At 38.5% G+C, this 24,725-nt stretch overlaps 1 protein-coding gene across 2 annotated transcripts in view; it reads right to left on the bottom strand.

The window, feature by feature from the left end:
• The window catches only part of LOC119790230 (inactive phospholipase D5-like), a 92,798-nt gene that overhangs the window by 12,702 nt on the left and 55,371 nt on the right, over positions 1–24,725 (bottom strand). For both annotated transcript variants that reach the window (XM_038295683.1, XM_038295684.1), the window contains exon 2: positions 15,660–15,790. In XM_038295683.1, coding sequence (XP_038151611.1) covers positions 15,660–15,790 — 131 coding nt within the window. The remainder of the gene's footprint in view (positions 1–15,659; positions 15,791–24,725) is intronic.

The raw sequence follows: 24,725 nt of genomic DNA, 5'->3' as shown, positions 1-24,725 counted from the left end.
TTTGGTTCTTCAAGTTTGGATTAACTCATTAACCTATCAAAACAAAGCATTGCTCAACCCTCTGCTGGTCAGATCAGCTCCTCCAAGTCCGACGCCATGGTTCTAGACCGGAAAGAGTTTCTGCCTTAAGCAGAGGAGTTCAAGTATCTTCAGTGAGGGGACAATGGAGATCGACTGATGAGCAGGTGCTGCTGTGGCGAAGAGAGAGCTGAGTCAGAAGGCAAAGCCCTGGATTTACAGGTCATTCTATGTTGCTACCCTCGTTTACAGTCATTAAATCTCGATCATAACCAAAATAATGAGATCCTGGATATAAGCGGTTGAAATGAACTTTCTCTGAATGGTTGTCGGACAATCCCTTGGAAATAGGATGACAGCTTGGTCATCTGGAAAAGGCATGGGTTCAATCCAAATACCTCAAATTATAGCTCCTATTTCCTGTTCCCGCATCCTATCCCTTCACCTTTCTCAGGGTAAACAGTCAGATCCCTATCCAGGGTAGATAAGGAGCTTGTGACTGCTGTGCTGATTCCAACAAGCGTCATTACTCAATGGACACACACATGAATAATGCTAGTCATTGAACAGCAGCCCTCCGGAAAAGAACAAAATACCACAAATGTTAAAAAATTTTAGTAAATGGATAAAGTATACTGCTTCCTGGTCCTAGTTCCTTCCTAACTACCAGCATGAGTCTCTGCTGAGACTGGGACCCTGTCCCAGATAAGCGGAGGAGGATGAGGTTATGATGAAAAAAAGGTTGCAATTAACCTACTATTTTATGTCATTAGCAAGTATTTCAAACTAATTATTTCAATGATTCATACAACATCCGCTTATACCATAAAGATTCATTTATTAAACTACTGTAACGCAATTAAAACCCTGTTATGTGTCACAATATTACAGTCTTAATCATGAGTAGTCCCATAATTGAGTTAGGCTGCGGCCACTGATTTATTACATACAGCTAAATTAGATTTGAGGGGTTGGGTTTATTCCAAACTCACACGAACGCCACCAGTGTTTGGTATAATTCTGTAACCATCTGTGAACCTCTTAGATATTTATTTTCATTTCATTAATTCTTAATTTTCTCGTTAACAATATAATTCTTATCTTCTTCCTTTCCCTTTGCAATGTTATTTATTAAACTTATATCTATGGCTTTTTATTCTATGCAATTCTACTCTTTTATTCTACTCTGTGTATTGTTGACCCATTGAGTCAATTATAGGAACTTGATTTGTTTGTGCAGCAAAAAAAGGAGACTCAAGCCAAAGGTTTAATACTTGGTTGTTCTTTTAAGAACCTTATTTACATTTAAATGAATATTAGGATAAGAAAGACTAATGTTTAAGCATAATTTCTCTCAGTCAGAAAGCTCAGGGATTAACATATAGGAAAAAAATGTATTTTAACTAACTCTGCTTTTTACATTTTGAGATTAAAGTGGACATACTTATGTTTTCTTCTGCCTTCACTATTGTCTCAGTCTTCACTCCTGAGGAAATTTTCTCAAGCTGCAGTCAAAGTCAGTTCAATGCAATAAAATACATAAGAGACCGGAAAGAGGACGAAAAGTATTAGTTTTAACAAGGATTTAAAAAGAAGTGGATGAGGCTTAACATTCATATTTTTTGTTTAGGTTAAATTAGAAGGTTTCGTTCCGTTGGTCTGATGTGAGTTTTGGCTGGTTACTTGTACCATGGGTTTTGGTTGACTTGTTAAGTTGGGGTAGTTTTGGTTGTTAAGCTGGTAAGGATGGTAAGTTGTTTTAATTTTGAGGTAGATTTTATTATGTTTGATGCAACTAGTTTACCTTGTTTGGTTAATTAAGTTGGTTTGGTTGGCTTAGGAGATATGTTAGCTGGAAATTGGTTGGTTGATTTACCTGGTTAGGTTGGTTTAGTTTTAAGTGGCTTGATTTGGTTTGATGGATTAAATTAGTTTTCTTTGTTTGGCTGGTTATGCTGGTTTGTTGCACGTTTCTTGGTTGCTTTAGCTTGCTTTTTGTGACTGGATTTAGATTGAATTATTTAGCCTGTGTAGTGTATTTGATTGGTTTAATTATTTTGGTTGATTGTTCCAAAGGTTTTTCTTTTGTTTGTTCAGTTGATTTTAGTTGACTGGTTTGTTCCAAATAGAAATAAAACAAAATGACTTAATATTTTTTTGCTTTCATTGTACAACTGGATCAGTTTTAGTCAGATAGGTTGCCTTAGCTGTTTTTCTTGGTTTGCTGGTTCAGTTGATTTAATTGGTTTGGTTGAGGGTGGATGCTGCAATAGTGGAATTAGTTGAATTTGTTAGTTAATTAGTTAGTTGAAAGTTGCTATGTTTAACTAAAGGATTCTTACTGAAAAGCAAAACAAGAAAAAAACATACTTTATAAACCATCTCTAAAGCGATATGACAGGGAAGAAAGTGTTAAAGATTGATATTTATTAAGAAAAGGACAAAATAAACCAATAGGATTGAACGGGATTAATGAAAAACAGACTTAAAACAACGAGGAAACTGGAGGACAGTGAAACTGCTGCAAAGTCTAACCGTTGATGGACGACGCATTAATCTGGTAAGGAGGTAAGGAAACCGGTAAGCTTTAACTACTGTGAATAAGTGATATGAGAGCCAGGTTTGACTAATTAATGAAACAAAAGGGCTGCTTCGGGAAGAAACAGGGAAGGAACCCAAAGAAAGATGATAATATATCCTGAAACGAAAGCGAAAGGAGCAGAACAAGACTCAGAAGGATATACGTGACCCTAAATTACGGGCTAAAGTTTAAATAGGAATCTAAACCAAAAAGAACAAAACCAAGGGAGAACCAAAAACACCCACCAATTATGGCACTTTATAGTAAGTGCAAATAAATTTTAATGATTTAACCATCATCTAGAAAAACCAAATTGTAGAAAACGGTTTATGGGGAAAATGTACTACACTATGAGATATAAAGGAGTTGGTTAAATATAAGTCAATGTAGTTCACAAAACACTGGTAAGGCACATCTATGTCTCAATTTAGAACTTCTGCTGTATCTATTCTACTCGTCTAAACCATTTAAAACATATTCACTGACAGAAAAGGTAGAGAATGTGTTTCAGGTGTTAATAAGCTGGAATCAAACTAAGAGGCCAATTCACAGTTCCAAAATAAATTCCTGGCTAAAGTAAAGCTGTCCTGTTCAAACTATTCAACTCAGCCTGTGTATGATAACAACATCCTAATATATTAAGTAAGGAAAGATGTTTAAAGCTTGCCCAAGATTGTGCAGGGTTAGATTCAGTGGTTATGCTCTGATTTTATGATGTAAAGCTTAAAAATTAACTTTGCAGTAAGTAAAATGAAAAAGCCTATGTAACAAGGATTGAGAATAGAGAAAACATGGATGGATGAAAAACAAGTAGAGGCAGGCATAATCCAATTGAGAAACAAATACACTGAGTCTTTTGTAATGGCTCAGAGGTATGATGAATAGTAATTGTGGCTGGCTCAAACACCCAGACAGGCTTCTGTATAAAAATCAGACAAAGCAGGGAAGCAGAGGTTGTTTATCCATGCAGAATATTCATTGATTTATGCAGTCTGTGCTGTCTGTGGCTGCTTTACTCCTCTGTAACCCATCTGTGCAGTCATGGGTGCCATTCAGACCCAGCAGCCAATAAAGCAGTTGGGTAAACTTCATTCTGTATTTGTGTGTAGAAAGACCCAAACAGGAAGGGAGGGGAAACATCACTGAATTAAACAACTTTACCTCTGCATGATAATACATGTTAAGCCTTATTGTTGTGCTAAAAACAAATATTTCCATCTAGATTTATTTTCTTAATATGATAGTGTGGAAATGCTTCATCAAACCAAACAGCTGTCATAGCAAATTCATTTGAATAGGTATAAAACACAATATAAAAATCACAATGTAGTGTAAACAAACCGTATATAACACTGCCTTGTGACACATTGTGCCCACTGAAGCACACTCAGACTAACAACCTGGAATCATGCACGAAATCACAGTGCTCATGAGTCGGCTCTTGTCATTGGATGTAAATCATCCACCCTCTCATGAGCTTCCCTGAGCTCTCAGTGTGCAGCAATCAGAACAGTAATATACAGGTTTCACAGCTACCTCCACCCTGCTCCCACTAGTCTATCAATTTAGTTTTGCCAGGGAGATAAAAAATACGACCAGAGAAACAAAATAAGAAAGGGCTCCCAGTGGTTGCTGCTAAAAACTTCGACAGATTGCAGATTTTTTTTATGGTGTTCTTGGATATTTCCTCTGAATTTAATTCATGTTCTGCTAGACTGTAGGCATTTTTTCCCAAACAAATGGAAAATAATAGTATAGCTCGATTACATCGAGTTTACAGATATTACAAGTAGGAATGTAAGTGTGTAAGGAAATTCATGACAATGTTATATGGAAGTAGGGAACCAAAGGTTTGTTCAGCAGACAAAGTTGCTCCAAATGCTACTTGGTTATTTCCTATACCCAAATATTGGGTTAAAAATATGTTGTTGGGTAACTTTAAGCAAACTTTGGATCTAAAATTGTTACCTCATTTTAAAGAGGCAGGGAAGACATTCTTCATTAATAGCCATTTTGAACACAGTAACAACCTGATCACACTTTTTTCCCCAACGCACTTCACAGGATGAAATAAGAAATCGTGAGATAGTAAATTAACACTGTATAAATATGTTAATTTCAGTTGGTTGTGTTGTATATGTTGACTTTAAAGTTAGACATACTTGCTAGCCGGCAAAAATGAGTGCTAGCCATGCTCATTATTTAAATTTTTACCAAAGATCTTTAGTCGATATATTAGGCTAATGTTTGAAAAAATATATATTTAAGAATAGTAGATGATATTTTGAACTTGCATTGTTTGTCAGTGATACTCCTCTAAGTGGTGAAAACAATTGGTTGTTGTACTAAGAAGGTCATCTTGGCAAGCGTCTCTCTGCATGAAGTTCAAAAACCTCCATTTTAGGGAAACTGGTGAACCTACAATGCCCATGGTGGTGACTGTAAGTGCACAGTTGCTTGTTTGACTTTATGTGGCTTGTGAAAGACTGCCTGTTTATGTTGCATCCATGTCTTGTACATGAAATCTAGTAACAAACGGCTTTCTACACAAAAAGGACATAAACATATAGCTCATAGGTGGAAATATGATTGCTTGTCAATAAAAATCTTTCGGATTAGGTGTAAAATTGTCTAGAACTGCCTGGTGAAACCAGTTCTTAACAACTGGTGTTCAGTGTTCTATCAGTAAGCAGTAGTCCCCCCTCCCACCATCCAAACATCTGCATTCCTGCAGCATAATGTTGCTACTTGGATATATCTTAATTTTTCCATATCTCAAACTATATTTAGGGTTTTATTCTAGTAAAGGCTATTTACTTACGGTAACAAGTTCCTTTAAAAGGGAAGGCTTCATGACTTACCCTGTTCTATCTTTTGATCGTTGCCATTCCTCCAAAGTTACCATAAGCCTCTGCTGCTTCTCTGAATAAAGTTGTCTTTAGCCTATTACATGAAACCCCAAGGGCAGCTAACTTCCGTTATACTGTGAAAAGTTTAAAGGATTTAAGTGTTTTTGCCAGGAAAATTGTTGATGTGTGCTTGAGAAAAAAGCTGATTTAGATATGTTTACTCGAAAGCACCCAATTGCAGATTCTTTGGCCATATATTAGTTTCCACAAAGTGGTTGTAGTCATTGCTAAATATCCCATCAAGTAATTATATGAGCATAAAAAAGATGCACTTTGCTGATATTAAGCTGAGAGCATATCAGCAACTATAACTTTATGTTCAGCAGCTTAAAAGCTTAATAATTATATGTGGTTGGTTACCTACATTAAAAGTTTATTAAAGGGAATGTTTGGGAAGCCAAATAAAAAAAACACAGTTCCTCATCTCTTCAGATCTAAAAAACAGCACATTTCACGAAGCAATCAATGATATCTGTACAAAAAAACAAGCAACTGACACAATTATAGCACGACAGGGACTGCTGAGTCACTATTTGTGTGACTTTAAGCTTCAGAAAGATTTCTTGTTAATGAATCTAGAGCAGCAGATCCAAAGTGAGAGTTTGAGGTCTGCTGGTTTTCGATTATTCAGAAGAAAATAAATTGATCACCGTTAGCTGAGCTACATGTTTTCTTTAATGAAGTAGAAGCACCTGTACAGATTTACCTTAAATGAGCTGGAACAAGCTTCATCCATCTTGATAAGCATGACAGATGAGCATCCATCATTTTTATTTATTTATTTTTTTTAACAGCTTGCTTGGCTTGAGTGAAAAAGTTTGTGTAATTTTCTGTTATACAGAGTGACAGTTCTTTGTGACCGCATGCATCAGGCATGTGGTTAGAAAATGGTTTGAAACGTTATTATTAACCTTATCAGTGACAGGGAACACATGGAAATATTTTTTTCAGAAATTTTTCTCTAAGCATTCTTGAATGGACAAGACCCATCATCACTGACAGCGAGCCAATAAAATCTGATGAATCTATTCACCAGCCTCATTTCCCTCCATCTGGTTCACCCCTCTTCAACCTCATCTGTATCAGTAGCCTCAGGGGTCCTTCAGCGGACAAGAGGAATTCATTCAGCCTGAGAAGTTGAGATTTCACATTCAGCCTCAAGAGGAGAAGAAGGATGCCTGGTAGGGTTTCCTTAAAGGCTGTTAATGGTTTACTTTAAGCAGAAGGAGGAGAAAGGAGATGGCCATGGACATAAAGGAGGAAGGAGGGAGAGGGAGAAGTAATCCGAGGACTTTAAATTGAATGCTATGTGTCTAATGGTGGAGAACCAGCAGGAAATGTAAGAAGGGGAAAAAAAGCCCCTGCTGTTTCAGCCCAGCACCTGCTGATGAGCTAATTTCCCCCACTAACGGCAGGGCATACTGTGGTAGTTTTTAGACTTCCCATCCAAGATATTACATTGTTAAATTTTGCTTCGACTACAGTTTTGCAAAAGTTTGGTTTAAAGTAACTTTCGGAAAAGCTTTATAATCGTTACTGGCCCGCGGGCAAGACAGCAGGGGTTAGCAGATCGAACAGAGATTCATTGTGTGGGTGGTTAAAACCACCTGTAATTTTAATGTCAGTATCCTAATTAAAAACCATGTTGTTTTGGATTATTTTTGCTCAGCAGAAGGCAATGTGACAAAGCCGCTTTTGTCTTAGATAACTAGAAAAGCACTATGGGAGCACAGACCTCTGCTCCAAAAATACCTCTTGATGTAAAATACCAACTACATAATTAATATCTGCTGATGTCAGTGAATGCTGGTAAGATTGATATGATTTTTCTCACACACCGAATGTTAAATCTGTATCAGAATGAAACTATTGTGACAGATTTAGTGCCATACTACAACAGGTGCCCAAGGGCCCTGTAATGGTAGGTGCTGATGTCGCAAGTGGGGCCTCTGGAGTAGGCGGCTCTTCACCCACCTGTGGTTTAGCATCGACCAATCCGTTGTTGGTCTGAAATGGCACCAATTGGTATCGGTTTCTCCTCAGAGTGCCTCGGGGCACCTGAACAATGTAGGAGCGAGGAGTGCTATGTTGTGATATCACTGTTCCCTGGACTCGCGCATCAGTGACCCACACATCCTCTCCAGGTAAGAGTGGGCGCAGGATCCTTGCCCCATGGCGCTTATTAAAGTATCCAGCATCCTTCCTCCTCTTCTCCTCTTCTTTGGCCCCCAATTCACTATAGTCTGGCAAAACGGGGTTCAGCAGGGTCGGAAGAGCGGGGACAGTAGTACGGAGGCGGCGTCCCATCAACAGCTCAGCTGGGCTATATCCATTCTGCAGGGGGGTTGCTCTATAGGCCAGTAAGGCGAGGTATGGGTCTGACGCTTTCGTTAACAGGCTTTTCACAGTTTGTACAGCTCTTTCGGCCTCCCCATTACTCTGAGGAAACTTGGGGCTGCTTGGGATGTGTACAAAGCCATACTTGGCTGCAAACTCTCTAAAGTAGCTACCTGAGAACTGAGGCCCATTGTCACTTTTAAAGAATTCACAAATGCCATGGCGGGCAAACATGGACTTTAACTGCAGCACCACCTCTGTGGATGTTGTGGCAGACAGTAGTGCAATTTCTACGTACCTTGAGAAATAGTCCACAACTATCAGGTAAGTCTTGCCCCTCAGTGTGAACAGATCAGCACCCAAGGTTTGCCAGGGCCTCATGGGCATCGCTGTTGGCATCAGTGGCTCTTTTATGTTCTGTCTCTCTTGAATGCAGGTTTTGCATTTCAGCACCATGTTGTTCAACTGGCTGCTGAGTCCTGGCCACCACACTGTCCCCTTGGCCCGGCTTCTGCATTTTGTTACCCCCAAGTGCCCCTCGTGTAGCCTTTGCAGCACATCTTCTTGCAGTGCTGATGGGATGACAAGTCTTGTGCCCCGTAGCAGTAGACCATCGTGTACAGTCAGCACTGCCCTGTCAGTCCAGAATTGTTTCAGCCCTCCTTGTAGTTGACTTTTATCAGGCCAGCCATCTGTGCAGTACTTAATCAGGGTGGAGCAAGTGCTGTCTGCCTTCAGATGCTCGCGCAGGCTGGCCAGATAGTCCCCACTGACAGGAAGGTTGCTAATGACAGAGTCAACATATATGTCAGTGTTCTCTAACAGGTTTGTGGCTGAGTGTGTTTGAACGGATCTCAGAGGAGCACGAGATAAGGTGTCAGCCGTCCATAGGCTTTTACCAGGGACATGTTTGACTATATAGTCATACCTCAGAAGCCGCATCCTGAATCTTTGGATCCTGGGCGGGAGCTCATCCAACGCTTTGCCTCCCAACAGAGTCACCAGCGGCTTGTGGTCGGTTTCAAGTTCAAATTGTTTTCCCAGGATGAAACAGCTGAACCTTTCACAAGCCCACGTCGCTGCCAGTGCCTCCTTCTCTATTTGGGCGTAGCGTTGCTCCGTCGGTGTCATGGACCGGGATGCATACGCCACAGGTGACCACCTGTCACCAGTCTGCTGCAGCAGGACCGCACCTAGGCCGAAAGAAGAGGCATCGGCTGATATTTTCACTGCACTGTTTGGGTTATATAATGTGAGCACTGGTGGGGACGACAATTCAGCTTTTAGTTGATCGAAGGCGGCCCGTTGTTCCTTACCCCAGTACCAGTGATTTTTCTTGGACAGCAAGTCTCGTAGAACCTTGTGCTTTTCAGCCAGGTGAGGTATGAAGCGCCCCAGCTGATTGACCATACCCAGGAAACTCCTGAGTTCACTGACATTTTTAGGTGGATCGATCCCTTGTACTGCTCTCGTCTTCTCTGGATCTGGTTTCACACCGTTTGCTGAGATCACGTGACCCAGGAATTTAACTGTGTGGCGTGTGAGCACACATTTGTCCATGTTGAGTGTAATGCCAGCCTCTTGTGCTTTCTGAAGCACTGCATGTAGTCGCCTGTCATGCTCCTCCTGTGTCCGTCCCCATACCAGCACATCATCCATATGACACAGTACCCCATCTAGGCCTGCAATTACCTCCGTCATCATCATCCTCTGGAAATGCTCTGGGGCCGAAGCTATGCCAAAGGGTAGCCGGTTAAAATAGTAGCGCCCAAAAGGCGTGATGAAGGTGGTGTATTTGGCAGACTCTTTTGTTAATGGTACCTGCCAAAAGCCCATATTGGCATCTAATTTACTGAAAACTGTTGCACCTGCTAGCATGCCCAGTGTATGCTCAACTGATGGCAGGATAAATTTTTCTCTGCACACTGATTCATTCATTTTTGTAAAATCGACACAAATGCGAACAGTACCTTCCCACCACCATCCCAGCGCACCACTCAGTCGGCTCCTCGATCTTGGTGATCACGCCCATTTTCTCCATGCGATCTATCTCCTCCTTCACTTTTCCCATGAGTGGCAGAGGGACCCTGCGAGGTGTTGAAAGAGAAAAGGGCACTGCGCCTGGTTTTAGTTTAAGTGCATATGGACTCCGCACAAGACCCAGCCCGCTGCACAGCTTTGGATACTGTCGCTTCACCGTATCCATGGTGATGCTGTTGACCCTGCTTACAAGTTGAAGCTGTTGAATAGCAGGGCGACCCAGCAGTGCAGTGTGCAGATCTTTAACAACATAAATGTCCTCTTCAGCCGTCATTTTGCCTCTATGCAGTGTCTCTTTAGCTACGCCCAGGACATTGAGTATATTGCCACCAGGTCCAAACAGTGGGCGCGTCGATGTCGCCAGGTGCATCACATCTAGCCCCCCAGCAATGTCACGGTACACCTCGACTGGCAGGGCAGTGACATCAGCACCTGTGTCTATCTTAAAGCACACTTTTTTATCTCTGACTTGAAGTTGCACTGTCCATGGATCTTTTCCAGCATCCACAGCACCAAGGAAAAAACTTTCCCCTTCATCTACTATAACAGCATTCAGAGAGGTTGCACTGTTCCTACATACATTACTGTAATGTCCTTTCTTTCCACAGCGATGACACACAGCATCAGTAGCAGGGCATTCTGCTTTTCTATGTACCGGCATTTTCCCACATCTATAGCAGGCCCTTGTGCTTTGCTGCGCGTGTGCCGGTTTGTATCTGCCTGAAAGCTGTTCCTGTAGCAGCTTGGACGGAAACCTCTGCTTTCTGTAGCCAGCAGGTGTAGCATGCACAGCATCGACATTGGAGCATCCACTATTTTCTCCTCTCAGGTCCGACTGCTGTCGTCTGATTTCCTCCGCTAGCCTCGTCTTTTCGATGGCAGTTTGGAGCGTGAGGTCTCTGTCTAGCTGTAACTTTTCAGACAAGGAGACGTTTCTCAATCCAACTACCAGCCTGTCACGAATCAGCTCCTCATGTCACTGTCCATAATTACAATGTTCAGCTAAGTTGTATAGAGCAGTGATGAAGGAATCCACTGTTTCTCCTGGCAATTGCACGCGCTGATTAAACTTGGCTCTCTCATATATGACATTCTTCTTAGGTACAAAAAATGCATCAAAGCCTGCTTTCACGTCTGCATAGTTGTTTCTAGCATCTGCAGTTAGCGGTAGCCCCTTTAGCACATCTTCGGCTTCATCGCCCATGCAATACACCAGCGTATTTACCTGGTTTTCCTCTGGCGTTGCGTTTAGATTACTTGCAAGCCGAAAGCGGTCAAATCTCCTAATCCACCGTTCCCATTCTTGTGGCTTGGTGAAATCAAATGGCTCCGGAGGTTGTATGGTGAACGTTGCGCTTGGCGTGGGTCGCCCCATTTCTGCCTGGTTGTCTTTCGTCTCGTCACCAGAGCTACTTGCAAAACTTTCTTTTAATCCGCTTGATGCACGATTTCTCCTCTTAGCCCTTTTCTTCATCTTTCTCCATTCATGCGCAGCATCCCACTTCTGACACCATGTCACGTTGTTCTTTTATTTACTGATAAGTATCTCACACAGCGCTGCAGCTTCTGTCTCACATACACTTAAATTACAAACAGCTGTTAGGGACCGGAAAACCCCTGCTCTATATTCTGTTGCTTTTCAAAGTAAAAGACGTCACATAGCATTACACCACACATACAGCTCACCACAAATGACTTTGTTTTCACTATCATAATACTAATAATAATCACTTATTTGAGGGAGATCTAACTCTTTATTAAGGTCTAGACTCATGTCTAAATGAAAGGATGTAGCCTGATTAAGACATCATTTTCCGGGTTGTATCTAGAATTTCTTAGTCCATCTCCCAAAGCCCCAGCATTTTGTCAGTCATAATTGATTGTTTTTAACTTAATATTGCTCAAAGATTCACTCAGAAAGGCACATAGCAAGAGATGTGGTAGGTTTTTTAACAGCATATAACAGCAACTATGACACTTTTCATGAATAACTTTTAAAGGTAATTGAAACCCAAAAAAGTTAAAGAAAAAACATCACTGGACTTTGTTTCCAAGTTTGAAGACGTTGCATCCAGGAAGCTTTTCCAATTTAGTCCAGTAGATTGTTGTTGTTTTTTTTTAACTTTTTTGGAATGACTATGGCTTCACCAGCATAAAGGTAATTGAACGTTAATAATCTCACACTGGGGAAATTCCCCTCTGCATTTAACCAATCCCCTCAGGGAGCAGTGGGCTGCCATTGTGCAGGGCCCGGGGAGCAGTTTGGGGTAAGGTGCTTGCTCAGGGATACAGAGTACAGGCTGTGTGGGATAAGTGAGAATGCATCAATGCACTTATTGTTTTCCTGTTTCTCTTTTTCCGTCTAGTCCTGCATACTTCAGCCGATTTCAACAATTTTGGCATCAAAATGTTCAGCTTCTTCTGGAAGGTTATGCTATGTCTTTTGGTAATTTCAGCTATTATAATTTTTGAAATATTAAGCTACATAGAAATGAATTGGATTCTGCCAAAATTCCAATAAAACTTCAGCTATTTTTCCCTTTAACTACTTCTGCATAATTTAAGCTAGGAATACCATTCAATTTTTAAATGTTTCCGCACCCTTCGGCTATTAATGTTTAACTCAGCTTTTGGTATCTTTTGCGGGTTTGCTTCAGTGAAGCCTCAAACTTTTAAAGACAATGAGAGAATCGCTGTGCTCCTTGAGTGGGCCACTCTAGCGCTTTCAAACATTTTACTTTTGGCTAACAACTTGTGAAAAACGTAGGTATTTTTGTCAGAATTCAGGAAATGTAACCCTCACTGGTGTGGGATTTACAGTTTTTCTACACTTTGGCCCAGTCCACTCCCCCAGTAGAAATCCAATGAGAGAGTTTCCAAAAATCACTGATGAAAATTCAAAACAACACGTTTTCATATTGCTGCCACTTCTGAAACACTTCTGAACATCAGACCCTTCTAGCACTCACATTGAAGGACCTTTTTCAATATCATTTATGGTTTAGCTGTTTTGCTGAGCTGTTCAAGCAAACGCTGATTCTGGGAAAAAGCCTCAGACTAAAATCTTTCAAGACAAACCACATTTTAACATCGTCACTGTGACTAAATTTATTTTTTGTAGAAACATGAAAGTTGGCATATTTGTTTATCAAAGCCCCTGATGCCTACGCTCTAAATGTTATTTCTGTATCTGTTATTGTTTTTGATTTATTAAATATAGTTCAACACAAACTTCTATACGTTTTTCAGATTTTGTCAATTTCCCTCATATTTCACAGGGTTCTGTGTCTTTTCAAAAGCATTTTGTACAAAAACAGCGCTGAAGCTTCGTTCCCCTATTCTTCTTGAATTAAATCGTGCCAGTGTTATATCAATATGACTTATTATGCCAGAGTTACAGCCATTTGTTTGGCACAAGATCGTACATGTTATTACGCGAGGGATAGTTAGGGGAGAAAAGGCTGAAAAACACATTTTGCAATGGATGTCTCTCTCAAGCTATTCAATGTACAAATATGAAACATAGTATGGAACATCCTCAGACCCTTACAGCACTATTATTAAAGGAATTTTGCCATGCAGCTGGGTTGTATTTGTATATTATAGTGTTGTTCTTATGGTTTTCTGTCCTTTCCTCTCAGACTATACATGCACATTAGCTCATAGAGTGTTGTGGCATGTGTTGCATGTCTAAGCTTAAGAGTTTGTTTTTTTCTAATTTATAATCGGCCATGCTTTGATCATTTGCTTCTCTCTGATTCCTCTATTTTCAGGAAGACCATTAAGCTTTTCTTATTGTTCATTTCTAACACTTTACCTAAGTTTTTGCTTCCAAGTTTAGCTTATTTCTGTATGAATCTTTTTTCCATGTTATATATTACTTCAACTTTTAAAAACTTTAATCAAACTTCTTATGTAGCGCGAAGCTGCTTATTCAATATCCTATTCTTTAAAATTGTATTCTCTATCCTTAAACTAAGCCTTTATTTCTTGAACCAGATAAGATACAAGTTTTTCTTGCCAATTGCTCTTCTGATTCTGCTAATTTAATGCATTTAAGCCTATATTTAAATCATTGGCTTAATTTTTGGACAGGCGTTAAGCTTTTCTGTTTGCTGCTAATTCATAAAATGTCTGCCATGTTTTGGTTGTTGGCTTCAGCTTGCTTCTACTAGTTTTCAATGGAAAAAATTTAGCATTTTTCTTTTCCTCTATTTTATACCATTTTACCAGATTCTGCCATTTTCAGCTAACAGTTTCGCGTAATGCATTCTCACGGCTGTTTCGCAGGAACAGCAATTTTTCTAATTACATAATTATGCTGTCAGATCTCATGTATGACAATGCTTTGATACATAATAATGCATGTTTTGAACACCACTGTGTCCATTTTGAGACTGTTTTATGAATTTGGTAGTTTTTTTACACTATTGCAGCAAACTTTTATGCAAACGTTTGTGAAACAAAATACTGGCCAAAATGTGATCTTAACTCCACTGTCACATTGTTTTAAAAGAAAGTATGTTGAAAAGTGTATCATGCTGGTTTAATGGTGGGAAGGCAGAATTTTCTCTTATTGTTTTACTAAGTGAAATCTTGTAACCAAATTGTAATATATGTCAATTTTGATGTGCTATCGGTAGATTAGCACAGACATATTGAGATATATCTCTCCGGTATACACAGAATTTGAGAGTTGTAGTACAGATTCTGCAGAATATCTGTTTCATGTCCAAAACTATTGTGTCTTAGATAGACATTAACCTTATGTATGCTGAAGTGGAAAACACAAAGGATATCCATTTATGCTTGGATGCTAATTTTCTTGTGCAATCGAAATACATTAATTACATTACATTAACAACTACCAAGATCATCTGATAAAATGAAAGATATTTCAGAAATAGCATTTGTCTGGAGAGATACTTAATCAAAGTGCTGACATTGATTCAGCTTTGTGTCTTGCCTCACACTGCTAGTTTTATTTTAGAAAACTCACAGCTATGTAAGATTATGTCATGTTGTAATTTATCCAGAGGCAGTGTCTCTTGTCTCTGAGGATTTATAAATGAAGTATTTTGTAAAACAGGCTATGCAACTCTATCTATTCTAAGGAGGGATTTTAGAAGCCATGAAGTGTGAAAAAGTGAGATTTGAATAATTGTGATGTTTGTCGATTCTATGTACCTATTTGTCAAAGTTTATAGCCATTCATTATCTCTCATGGTTTTTTGGTTTTATTTAATTCGATTGACTTTAAGTTATGTTTTACATTTATATTCTATGTATTTATTGCTGTTTAAGTTGTTAATAATCACAGCAAATACTACATATTATGTTTTAGGATGTTATTCTGTATTACTCTAGATTATTATTAATTAAAGGGACTAACTTTTTCATTTTCATAGATTTTATTTAATTATTCGACCATTATTAAATTAATGATTAGATAACTTGTAATCCAAAAAATATTTTTTTCATGTATTTCCTAATTAATTATTTGGAAATGTCAAAAGTTGCTAAATAAAAAAAAATGTATGAGTCTTTGTATATTTTCCTAAAGATAAAACAGACAATCAAATACTTAATCCTTAATTTTCACTGAACAACTAATGCTGTTTTTGCATTATTTATTTATTTATTTTTTTACTTCTATTTAAGTAATAAATGTTTTAATTTAATCATATTCCAGCATTTAGTTAAATTAACCACTAACCAATGGCTTCGGGCATCCGAATGGAGGCATCATATTAACCTGTTTCAGTAGATCTCACCTGCAGTTACTCGTACACTCTTCTTCTGTTTCTTCATCCTCTCCCCAAATATCAACAGCGGAGAAAATCAACGCCAATAGAACAGCAAAGCAGCACACCAAGGCAAAGATCACAATGCACTTCTGCTGAGACTGCAAGAAAGAGGAAAAAAGCAAAAGCACATTGATTATTTGGGTTGCTCTTGAACACTTCTGTTAAAAACAAGACAAAAGATCCCCAACCTTGGCTGCTATTAGCTGGCTGGATGACAGAACTGATTTACTGCTCAGTTCAGCAGGTCATATCATGATGGAGGGGGAATTCAACACTAGCATGTTGTGCCATATGACCTTATAGTCTCAGACCTAGATTTAAACATGAATAAAGATGGATGAGGATCTAAATAAAGGAGTGGAATATTGTGTTTTTTAACAATAAGAGGACTAGCTGACCTTCATGTCTCCACTATTGTTACAAAAAGCAAACCTCCAATTTCTCTTCAGCCTTACTGGAATACATCAAAAAATACGAATCACTGACTGAAATCATTAATTCAATTCCTCCTGATGTCTTAATGTTTTAACCAGTGGATCTATTAAGAAGGTTTTAGAGTCTGATTTCACTCGAATCATAAACACATCTCTTAAGTCAAGTGTTTTCATCCAAAGCCTTAAAAACAGCAGTTATCAAAGAATTGTTGAAAAAAAGAAGTTTGAACAAACAGATCCTGCAGAAATACAGGCCCATCTCTAACCTCCCCTTCATCAGTAAGACTTTTGGAAAAGTTGTGTTTCAACGGTTAAATGCCTTCATAACCATGGTCAGCTGTTTTTATGTCTTCCCTCCAGGTTACCATGTCAACCACAGTACAGAGACTGCACTGATTAAGGTGTTCAGTGACATCTGTATAAATGTAGACTTCGGAAAAACCATAAACTGGGTCGACCTTTCTGGTACAGGACTTGAGTGATTTAAATATTGCTTGATGGCCAGGGACTTTTATGTGTCAGTAGGGAACTTTAAATCAGAGAACGGAAAATCACAACCGGGAGAAATTATGTGCATCAATTTTAATTATTTACATAATAGAATAATTTGTATATTTTTGTTTAGTGACCTTGCATTTTTTTGTGAATGAGTGTAATTCTTTTAGGACCCTGAAACCTTATCTTGTTGTATTTAAGATATATGAATTCATTCTGGAGGACTATTATCAGCTTTACCTGGAGCAACTGCAATGTCCCTCATTCAAGCTTCCGCCAAATAATGTCATGACTGAACGTCCTCCGACATGCAGTAGATCCAGCTTTCAATATCCTCTTCATTTAGCTCCTGGCCTACCCTCCCTTCAGCACGCCAGCGAACAGTTCAATTAACTTAGACAACTTTTTATGACTTAGACAGACAACTTTGATTGTCATTTTGTATACACACAGTGTATACAAAGCAAAGTTACATTTTGTACAGCTTTCAGAACATGTCCATTCCATAAACAGCAGCAGTGATCAAATGTTAATAGTCTGGGAGAAAAGACAGGGCGAAAAAACACCTATATAAAAGTTCGGAGTATTAAATATATATGATGCAAATCTGCAGAATTTTGGTAAATTTACAAAGACAAAGTTGATCTTTTCTTATTTTATTGAAACAGTATCTTACTCTGTAATAATTAAAATCTCCACAACAATAGAAAACAACAAGATCAGTTACCATAACTATGCAGATGACACACAGCTTTGCAACAGTAAAGTAATTACTGCACAAGAATTGTCTGAGCTCATGTAGGGCTTAACATTATAGGATATGGTCTTGATATAACCCTGTTATAACCTCTTTTTTTTTTTTTTCATCTGATCAGAGTTCCTGCTGCTTTAACTCCTAATTTCTTCACGATAAAAAAAAAAAAAAAAGGCTTCCGATCCATCTTAAACCTGCCGGAGGAGCTCAAACTAATTACTCATGAACATCCCAGAAAGGTGGTGATGTCAGCTAAACTCATTATTCTCAGAGCCAAAACTCATATCAAGCAGAACCTCTGTGCGATACACAAACCTAAAGGCTTCATTAGTTGCAAGTATTTATGTGTATGAGCCCTGGTATGGATGATAAATTGATCTAAAAAACAGTTGATGATGTGTTTTCACTAAATTAAAGGGGCAGCACAGGGAAAGTTACAGAAAGGTGGAGGCTTATGTAACTATTGATCACAGCCACGGCTTGCACAAAAAATGCTGCAGAACAAAACAATCCATAAACCCTTTCCCTGAATGTACACACCTCATACATTCTTGCTAGTGAGTGTATGTAATTTGATGATTAAAATATTCACTATCACCTGAAACTTTCAGAATTGGGCCTAAATTACTATAAAGTTCACCTTAGTTGTAAATCTGTAGAGAGTTTTCTTTTTATTAATTAATTTATTTTTTTATCTAGCAGCTAATGCGTCACAAAAGGATGTTGTTCATGGGAGGGCCTGCTATTTGTATCTACAAATCCATTGTCAGTGCAATAAATGTTCAGAAAGATATATTAGAAAATCTAACATAAAGTTTATCTAAACTTCCTGTATATATGCATATTTTTTGATATATATATATATATATATATATATATATATATATATATATATATATATATATATATATATATATATATATATATATATATATATATATATATATATATATATATATGTTGGGGTTCAAAGAAAACATAATTTTATTTCCCTTGTATGTCTTGTGCATATGAAGAAAGTGACAATAAAAGCTGACTTGACTTGAAACCTGTTAAACTTTTCCCTGGTCTCTCTGTTTGGTCTTCTGCATCTTGGGGTCAGACCTTAGAATATAATCACGACAGCAAAATGTAAAAGACTAAGTAAATCTATTCTGAAAGGGCGAATAAGCAATGATTTATCAATTAAGTCAAAAAGATCTAAAAAAAAAAAACCAGCAATGTGTAGAAGTAAAAGTATCTTGTAGATATAATAAGGTGTGACGTCACATGTCTCTGTGTTGTTCTGCAGTCTTATGTTTGCAAGCTAGGTTGTCCAAATGTGCATGAAGCTGTCCTTCAGTGGCATAGCTTAGAAACAAAATGGCGGATAGCGTAGCTTAGGAACCAAATGTCAGAGGGCGCATCCAGAGGAATTAAACCTTCACCTGAAGGCAATTATGGTCCTTATTTCAGCACTGATGCCTTGTCTGATCAATAATTTCACACACCTGCTTAGCTCCGGCCAGTTCTCAGTACCTGCTCATCTTATCCAACTGCATTAGTCACTATATAACCAGTCATCAGTGCATGATCAGTTCAAGCCTTTGGTGAGACTTATTCCAGCATTCTTGTGTTCTGAAAACCTGATCCTGTTAAGTCCTGCGTCTCGAACTCTGAGCCTGCCTGTTCCTATCCAATCCGTTTGCCTGACCTGTCTTCTGCCTAAACTGCCCAATGCCTAACCTCTCCCTGCTTGGTCTGCAGCTAGTGCTCAGTAGCCCTCCTAGTGTGGAAATTTTGCTTGTTATCCCTTTAAGGTCTAACTGACCATAACTGGTCCTGAGCATCTTCCCTCTAATAGTCTGGGCTTGAGCACAACCCTCTTACTTTGCGGAGGACTACTATGAGTAACATCAGATGTGCACGCTGAGGCCACGCACAAATATTAAGTTTGTCTGAAAACTTGGATCAAACACAGTTACATAGCTTATTAAAAGAATAAGAGATTACAGCAGGAATTTCCCTTAATTTACTTTTAATGTAAGTGGCCCACTTAAAAGAAAAACAAAACAAAAAGCTCATTGGTCATGAGATGTTTATTATGTTGTATGAATGCTTTGGAAGAAATGAGACATTACACCTTTCAGATATAACTTTTTCTTGAGATTAATTCATTCACATTTTGCACAATGAAATATGTGCTGAAGGTTGTGATACAGTGTAAATTCCTGAAATTCTTTATCTGTCAAAATTAAATTACATTCATTTATTGTAAGTGATTTATTTTTTGTGCTGATGAAAGGTAAAGCGGATATGGGGACAACTTTGATGGTAATAAAATGATCTGAAAGGCTGCAAGGTAATGGTTAATGTGAATACCTCCAGACCATAAGTCAGCTGGGTAAAATAAGCAAGCCTGATTGAAAAGGGTAAGTGGGTGGGTGGGTTGGGGTGAGGAGACACTTTCTTCTCTACCTTTGCACTTAGCAGGAGCACTCTCAGCACACACTCAAAGGGTAAATGGAGGTCAAATCAAAACCTGTCAATCTACTGAGCCAAATGTCAGGCAGAAAGCACAGAAACCAATTATATAAAAAAGAGCTACCTGTAAAGGAGAGCTTTCTACCTCCACTACTTCCAGTTTTTATTGAAGGGTTAATTCATGAGTTGTTGTACACATACAAGCGCATAGGACAAATGCATGAGGTCACACTAATACACCCTATGGACAGTAAATGACTCTGCAGCACAGCCAAAGATCAATGTGTCTTCAATTACAGACAGTAGACCGAAAGGATAGTTGTTCGAAAAGTAAACCAGAAAACGACACAAAAGTAATTTAATGTATGGACTTTTTTTTTCCAGCTGAGTGTCACATTTCTTTATGTGCTATTGCTATGTTATATTTCTACCTCTGATTTCAAAATCTAACAAATCGACCAGATGAGGTTAAAGTACTAGAAAAAAGCTTTTGACAAAATATTAGAAAAATGCTTTGAAACAAAGGCCTTAAAAATGGGGCGGTGTTTTTTGTTTCTTTGCTAAACTGTGGAGGCATAGAGACTGATGCCAGTCATTATAATGTTTTCAGACCTGCAGGAAAAGTAGAGTGCTTGGCCTTTAGACCAAGTGCAGCTTTTTGAGGCTCTATTAAATTACCTTTGAAACTCAGTTAATATTGTACTGCAGCTTTAGTTTAGATCTTAAAGTACAAAAACAAAACAAGTTAAAATAATGATCTGGGGTCCATTTCACAAGGCAGGTTTAACATACTCAGATTCAATTTTGCAACAAATTAGCCGAAAGTTGAGAACTTTGAGTTTTCGGTTTCACAACGGCTGCTATGAATTAATTCAATCAACTCCAAGTATAACCACTCAGAGTTCAGCATGTGCGTAACAAGTATGAAAAGCCATTATCAGGGTAGTCCTGATTTGATGAGTCACTGTGACAGCAGACAACAGGAAGTGCCTATTTCACCCTACTGGAACCAAATATTTTGATGAAGGAATTAAGAAAAAAAAAATCGAGAATCGGTTTAAAAGACTACAGCTACAAAGGAGAGGAAGTTGGTAAAGGAGAAGATTGTTGCTCGAGTCAAGGCATACGATTATATGAAGTGGACTATGGCAGGCATCTTTACATTTATTAAAAGCCCTCTCCTCTCTGTTGTTCCATTTGAAGAACACTAAAATAAGATTCTTCCTGATAAAAATCACACTCTACACAAAACTGTAATATAATATTTTCTAAATAAAATGTTTGTAGCAGAAACTGAATTTTAGAAAGTAAAAACTAAAATATACTAGTAAGAATTAAGTTTCCTAGAAATGTTTACACATCTTATTTGGCGGTTTTGACATTTATCAGCTTGACTGAAAATATATTAATGATATCTGAAATATATTTCTTCATTGTCAAAGTAATACAAATGATAGCCAGTAATATTATGAACATGGAGATCTGAGATTTATTCCAGACATCCAAAATGTGGAGAATGACATTTTAGAATTGTTTGAATTGATCATTTAGACAAAGAAAAAATGATGGCAGTGGGGAAAAAGCTGTTACATAACCTGCTGGACGGTTGCTGCGGAGCCTCCACACCACACAATGAGACAGCTGGTCGCTGATATATATATCTGCTGAACGCTCTCTTTGGTGCTTCTGTAGAGGGTTGTGAGGATGTTTGAGGATGTTTCCTCAACATTTGCAGGAAGTACAAGCATTTATTTTTCCTTTTGACCAGTGATGTGGTGTTTACAGTCCAGTGAGGTTGTTTGTGAAGTTCACGCCCAGGAATTTGGTGTTGCTGACCACCTCTACAGCTTAGCTATTGATGAGCAGTGGAGCGTGGTTTGGCCGGTTCTTCCTGAATTCATCGATGATCTCCTTCATCTTCTCCACATTCAGGATCAGGCTGTTATCTCAGCGCCAGCCCACCAGCTAATATACCTCCTCTCTGTAGTCCTGGTTCATTGTCGTCTATGATGAGGCCCACCACCGTAGTGTCATCTGCAAACTTCACGATGTGACTGGATGTAAACCCGGGGGCATAGTCATGTGTCATCAGAGTGAAGAGCAGGGGGCTCAGAATGTTGCCCTGAGGGGAGGCTGTGCTTAGAGTAGTGATGACATCAGAGGAGTCAGACACTCCGGGTTTACTGAAGAAAACCTGCTTCTGACCAGGTTAGCTCTGAGGAGATTGTTACTACGGTGACTAAAACGAAGTCAGGAACATTCAGAGTTTCTAATATTTCCGGTTTCGGTACACCTGCTTCCTAAAACAGACCCCTGGTCATATTTTGCTATTTGTAATTTCCAGAAAAAGAAACAGAATCTCAGAGAAAACTACATCCTAAATCCACATCCCTTTTCTTTAAATGTGGTGTATTAAATATTTAAATATGTATTAAAATGCTATGAAAAAGTATTTCCCCCTTGTAAGTTTTTCTTTATTTTCTTTGTGTCAGACTTTCTAAATTTTAATAGAGGACAAACACAATGTGAGGGTGAAACCTTACGTCCAAATACAACATATATAAACCTAACCTAAGGAAAAATTTAAAAAGTGGGTTAGAAAGCAGGTTGAGCTGGAAGAAGCCATGCAGACCAACTGGTTATGCCATCAAATATTTAGAAGACAGACAATCAGTGTTTTACATACAGTAGCTGTGGAGGAGTTTTAACCCTCTGTTTTTTTTTCAGAATTATCATAATTCAGCCCCCATGGAAGAGTTGCAATACATCAACATGTTTAAGCTTATATCACAGCAGTATGATTTAAGTTGAAATGTTGATTAACTATGACCAAGTCATTAAAAAACCACCATGTGATTTTCTTTCGTTTCTAACCATTCGGATGTGAATTCACTGATTGTCTTGCTGTAAAACACATGTTTGCTAAAGCTCAATTTGACAAACTGATAAAGCAGAATTTGTGGTTTAATTATGGCAAAATGCCCAAGTCCAAGTAAGGCCAGCAGTGTTGAGATATTTTGGGCTCTATTTTTACCTCCTGGCCTTTGAGCCAAAGATTTACATACCTGATTGACTGAACCAAACATTTCCCCGTTTATTTGATCTTTTGGACTTTTGCCTCCTTTGATGCACATGGAAAGATGTGCTACTGATGGATGGACACCAAAACCTGACCCTCCTGATGGACATGTTTGTATTGTCACCAATTAAGGATTTCTATTCGTTCATTTTCTTGTGCTAATTCTAAAGGCTTTCCATTATATTTGGCATTATACATTATACTCAGGCATAAACAACCTAAAATCAGGTTACATAGATAGCTGTGTGAAGTTTGGAACAACTAGATTTCATCTATCCATCCATTTTCCTTTACGCTTATCCCTGCTGGGGTTGTGAGGGGTGCTGTGCCTATCTCCAGCTGTCTACGGGTGAGAGGCAGGGTACACCCTAGACAGGAAGCCAGTCCATCGCAAGGAACTATTGTTTTAATCAGTTTATAATTGAGATAAAACCACAAAACTACCACTGAGACTGTTCTCCTTCTGGTTTTACAAATGTATTATTTAAGGCTCAAATGGGCCAGTCTGGTACCAAATGCTGATGTGGAAATGATAGAGATAGCTGATGGGTGAAAGTAAAGTAGTCTGTGGAGATGAAAGGCAGCATATTTGCTAATTTCAAAGCCATGCACAAAATTAAACAAATAAATCACAGATAATTTGGCTGTAAAAACACACCATGAAAATTAGTCCCAGTCCATCACACACAGATGCAGTTTATTATTATTAAGGAATAAACATGAAGATCTGAATCCAAGTAAAGGTGAAAAATATGTATTATTACTGGTCTCATAAGGATTTCTCATCCCATTATAGTGTTCTGCGGTTATTAAAACAAGGTTCAACCAAATTGCTGTTTGGCTTTTTGTTTTTTTAAAGCAGCTCCCTATGGTCCATTAAAAAAGGGCTGTGCAAGGTGAAATGCACTGTGCCACTAATCCTTACATCAACTCACACAAAACCTTCCATGTGCTAAAACTGTTTATGTCTTCCAGCCTGTTGTCCTCTTTGCACACAGACAGGGGTGAAGGCCAGAGCAGAGAAGGTGGATGTTTACACGCTCACTTCAGAGGCAGCAGTATTAAACAGAGACCATGTCCTGCTCTCCCTATAACCCTCAGCCAAACTGCTATAAATCTGTTCTATGCTATCTGTCAAAGGACAGGATCATTCCACTCACCAAAGTATCAAGGAGAAAAATCTGTCTTACAGAGCTGAAGAAATAAAACTCTTACAGTAAAATATTTTTGTTCTGAGCTGTCGGCGGATTAAAACATTAAATTAAAGCAGGTTCACGACAAATAGTGTAGAGAGCAGATCATTTGTGACAGCAATGCAAGATTTAAAAAAACCCTGTGGATTTTGAAGCTCATTTAAAACAATCTTAAAGAGTGACTATGGTGAGGAAGAATAAGCTTCTCTGCAGGATAGTATGAGAAAATGCATTGTTGTGCCAATTATCTGCTTATGAGATGCTTCTGTGTTCTGTGGTAAGAGAGCAAATAGTCAATATAAATAGCGCAACAGTAATGGCCCAGCTACAACGGACATATCCTGGTCTAATTTAACTATAAAGCGTTTATTCCTGCAGATGCTTCACAAATCTTTGAAGGTTTGTACAAAGATTAAAGTAAAGAAACATTTTTTTTTTTCTGTTGCCTGGACAGAGCAGAGGTTACTGCATAGGAGCTTAATCAACAACCATATGCTTTTAATACAAGGGTCAAGCATCCTTAACATCACTAATAACCTAACATGTTCATCTGGTCCTGTTTTAAAATAAAAATATTCCACAACTAAAGTCTCCTTTATCAAGTCATAATAGTTT

The sequence above is a fragment of the Cyprinodon tularosa genome, unplaced genomic scaffold (genome assembly GCF_016077235.1).
Source record: "Cyprinodon tularosa strain WSP-4 unplaced genomic scaffold, ASM1607723v1 ctg359, whole genome shotgun sequence".
In the NCBI taxonomy this organism is placed as follows: Eukaryota; Metazoa; Chordata; class Actinopteri; order Cyprinodontiformes; family Cyprinodontidae; genus Cyprinodon; species Cyprinodon tularosa.
The sequence above is the reverse complement of the archived record's forward strand: the minus strand, read 5'-3'. Positions and strand labels throughout refer to the sequence as shown.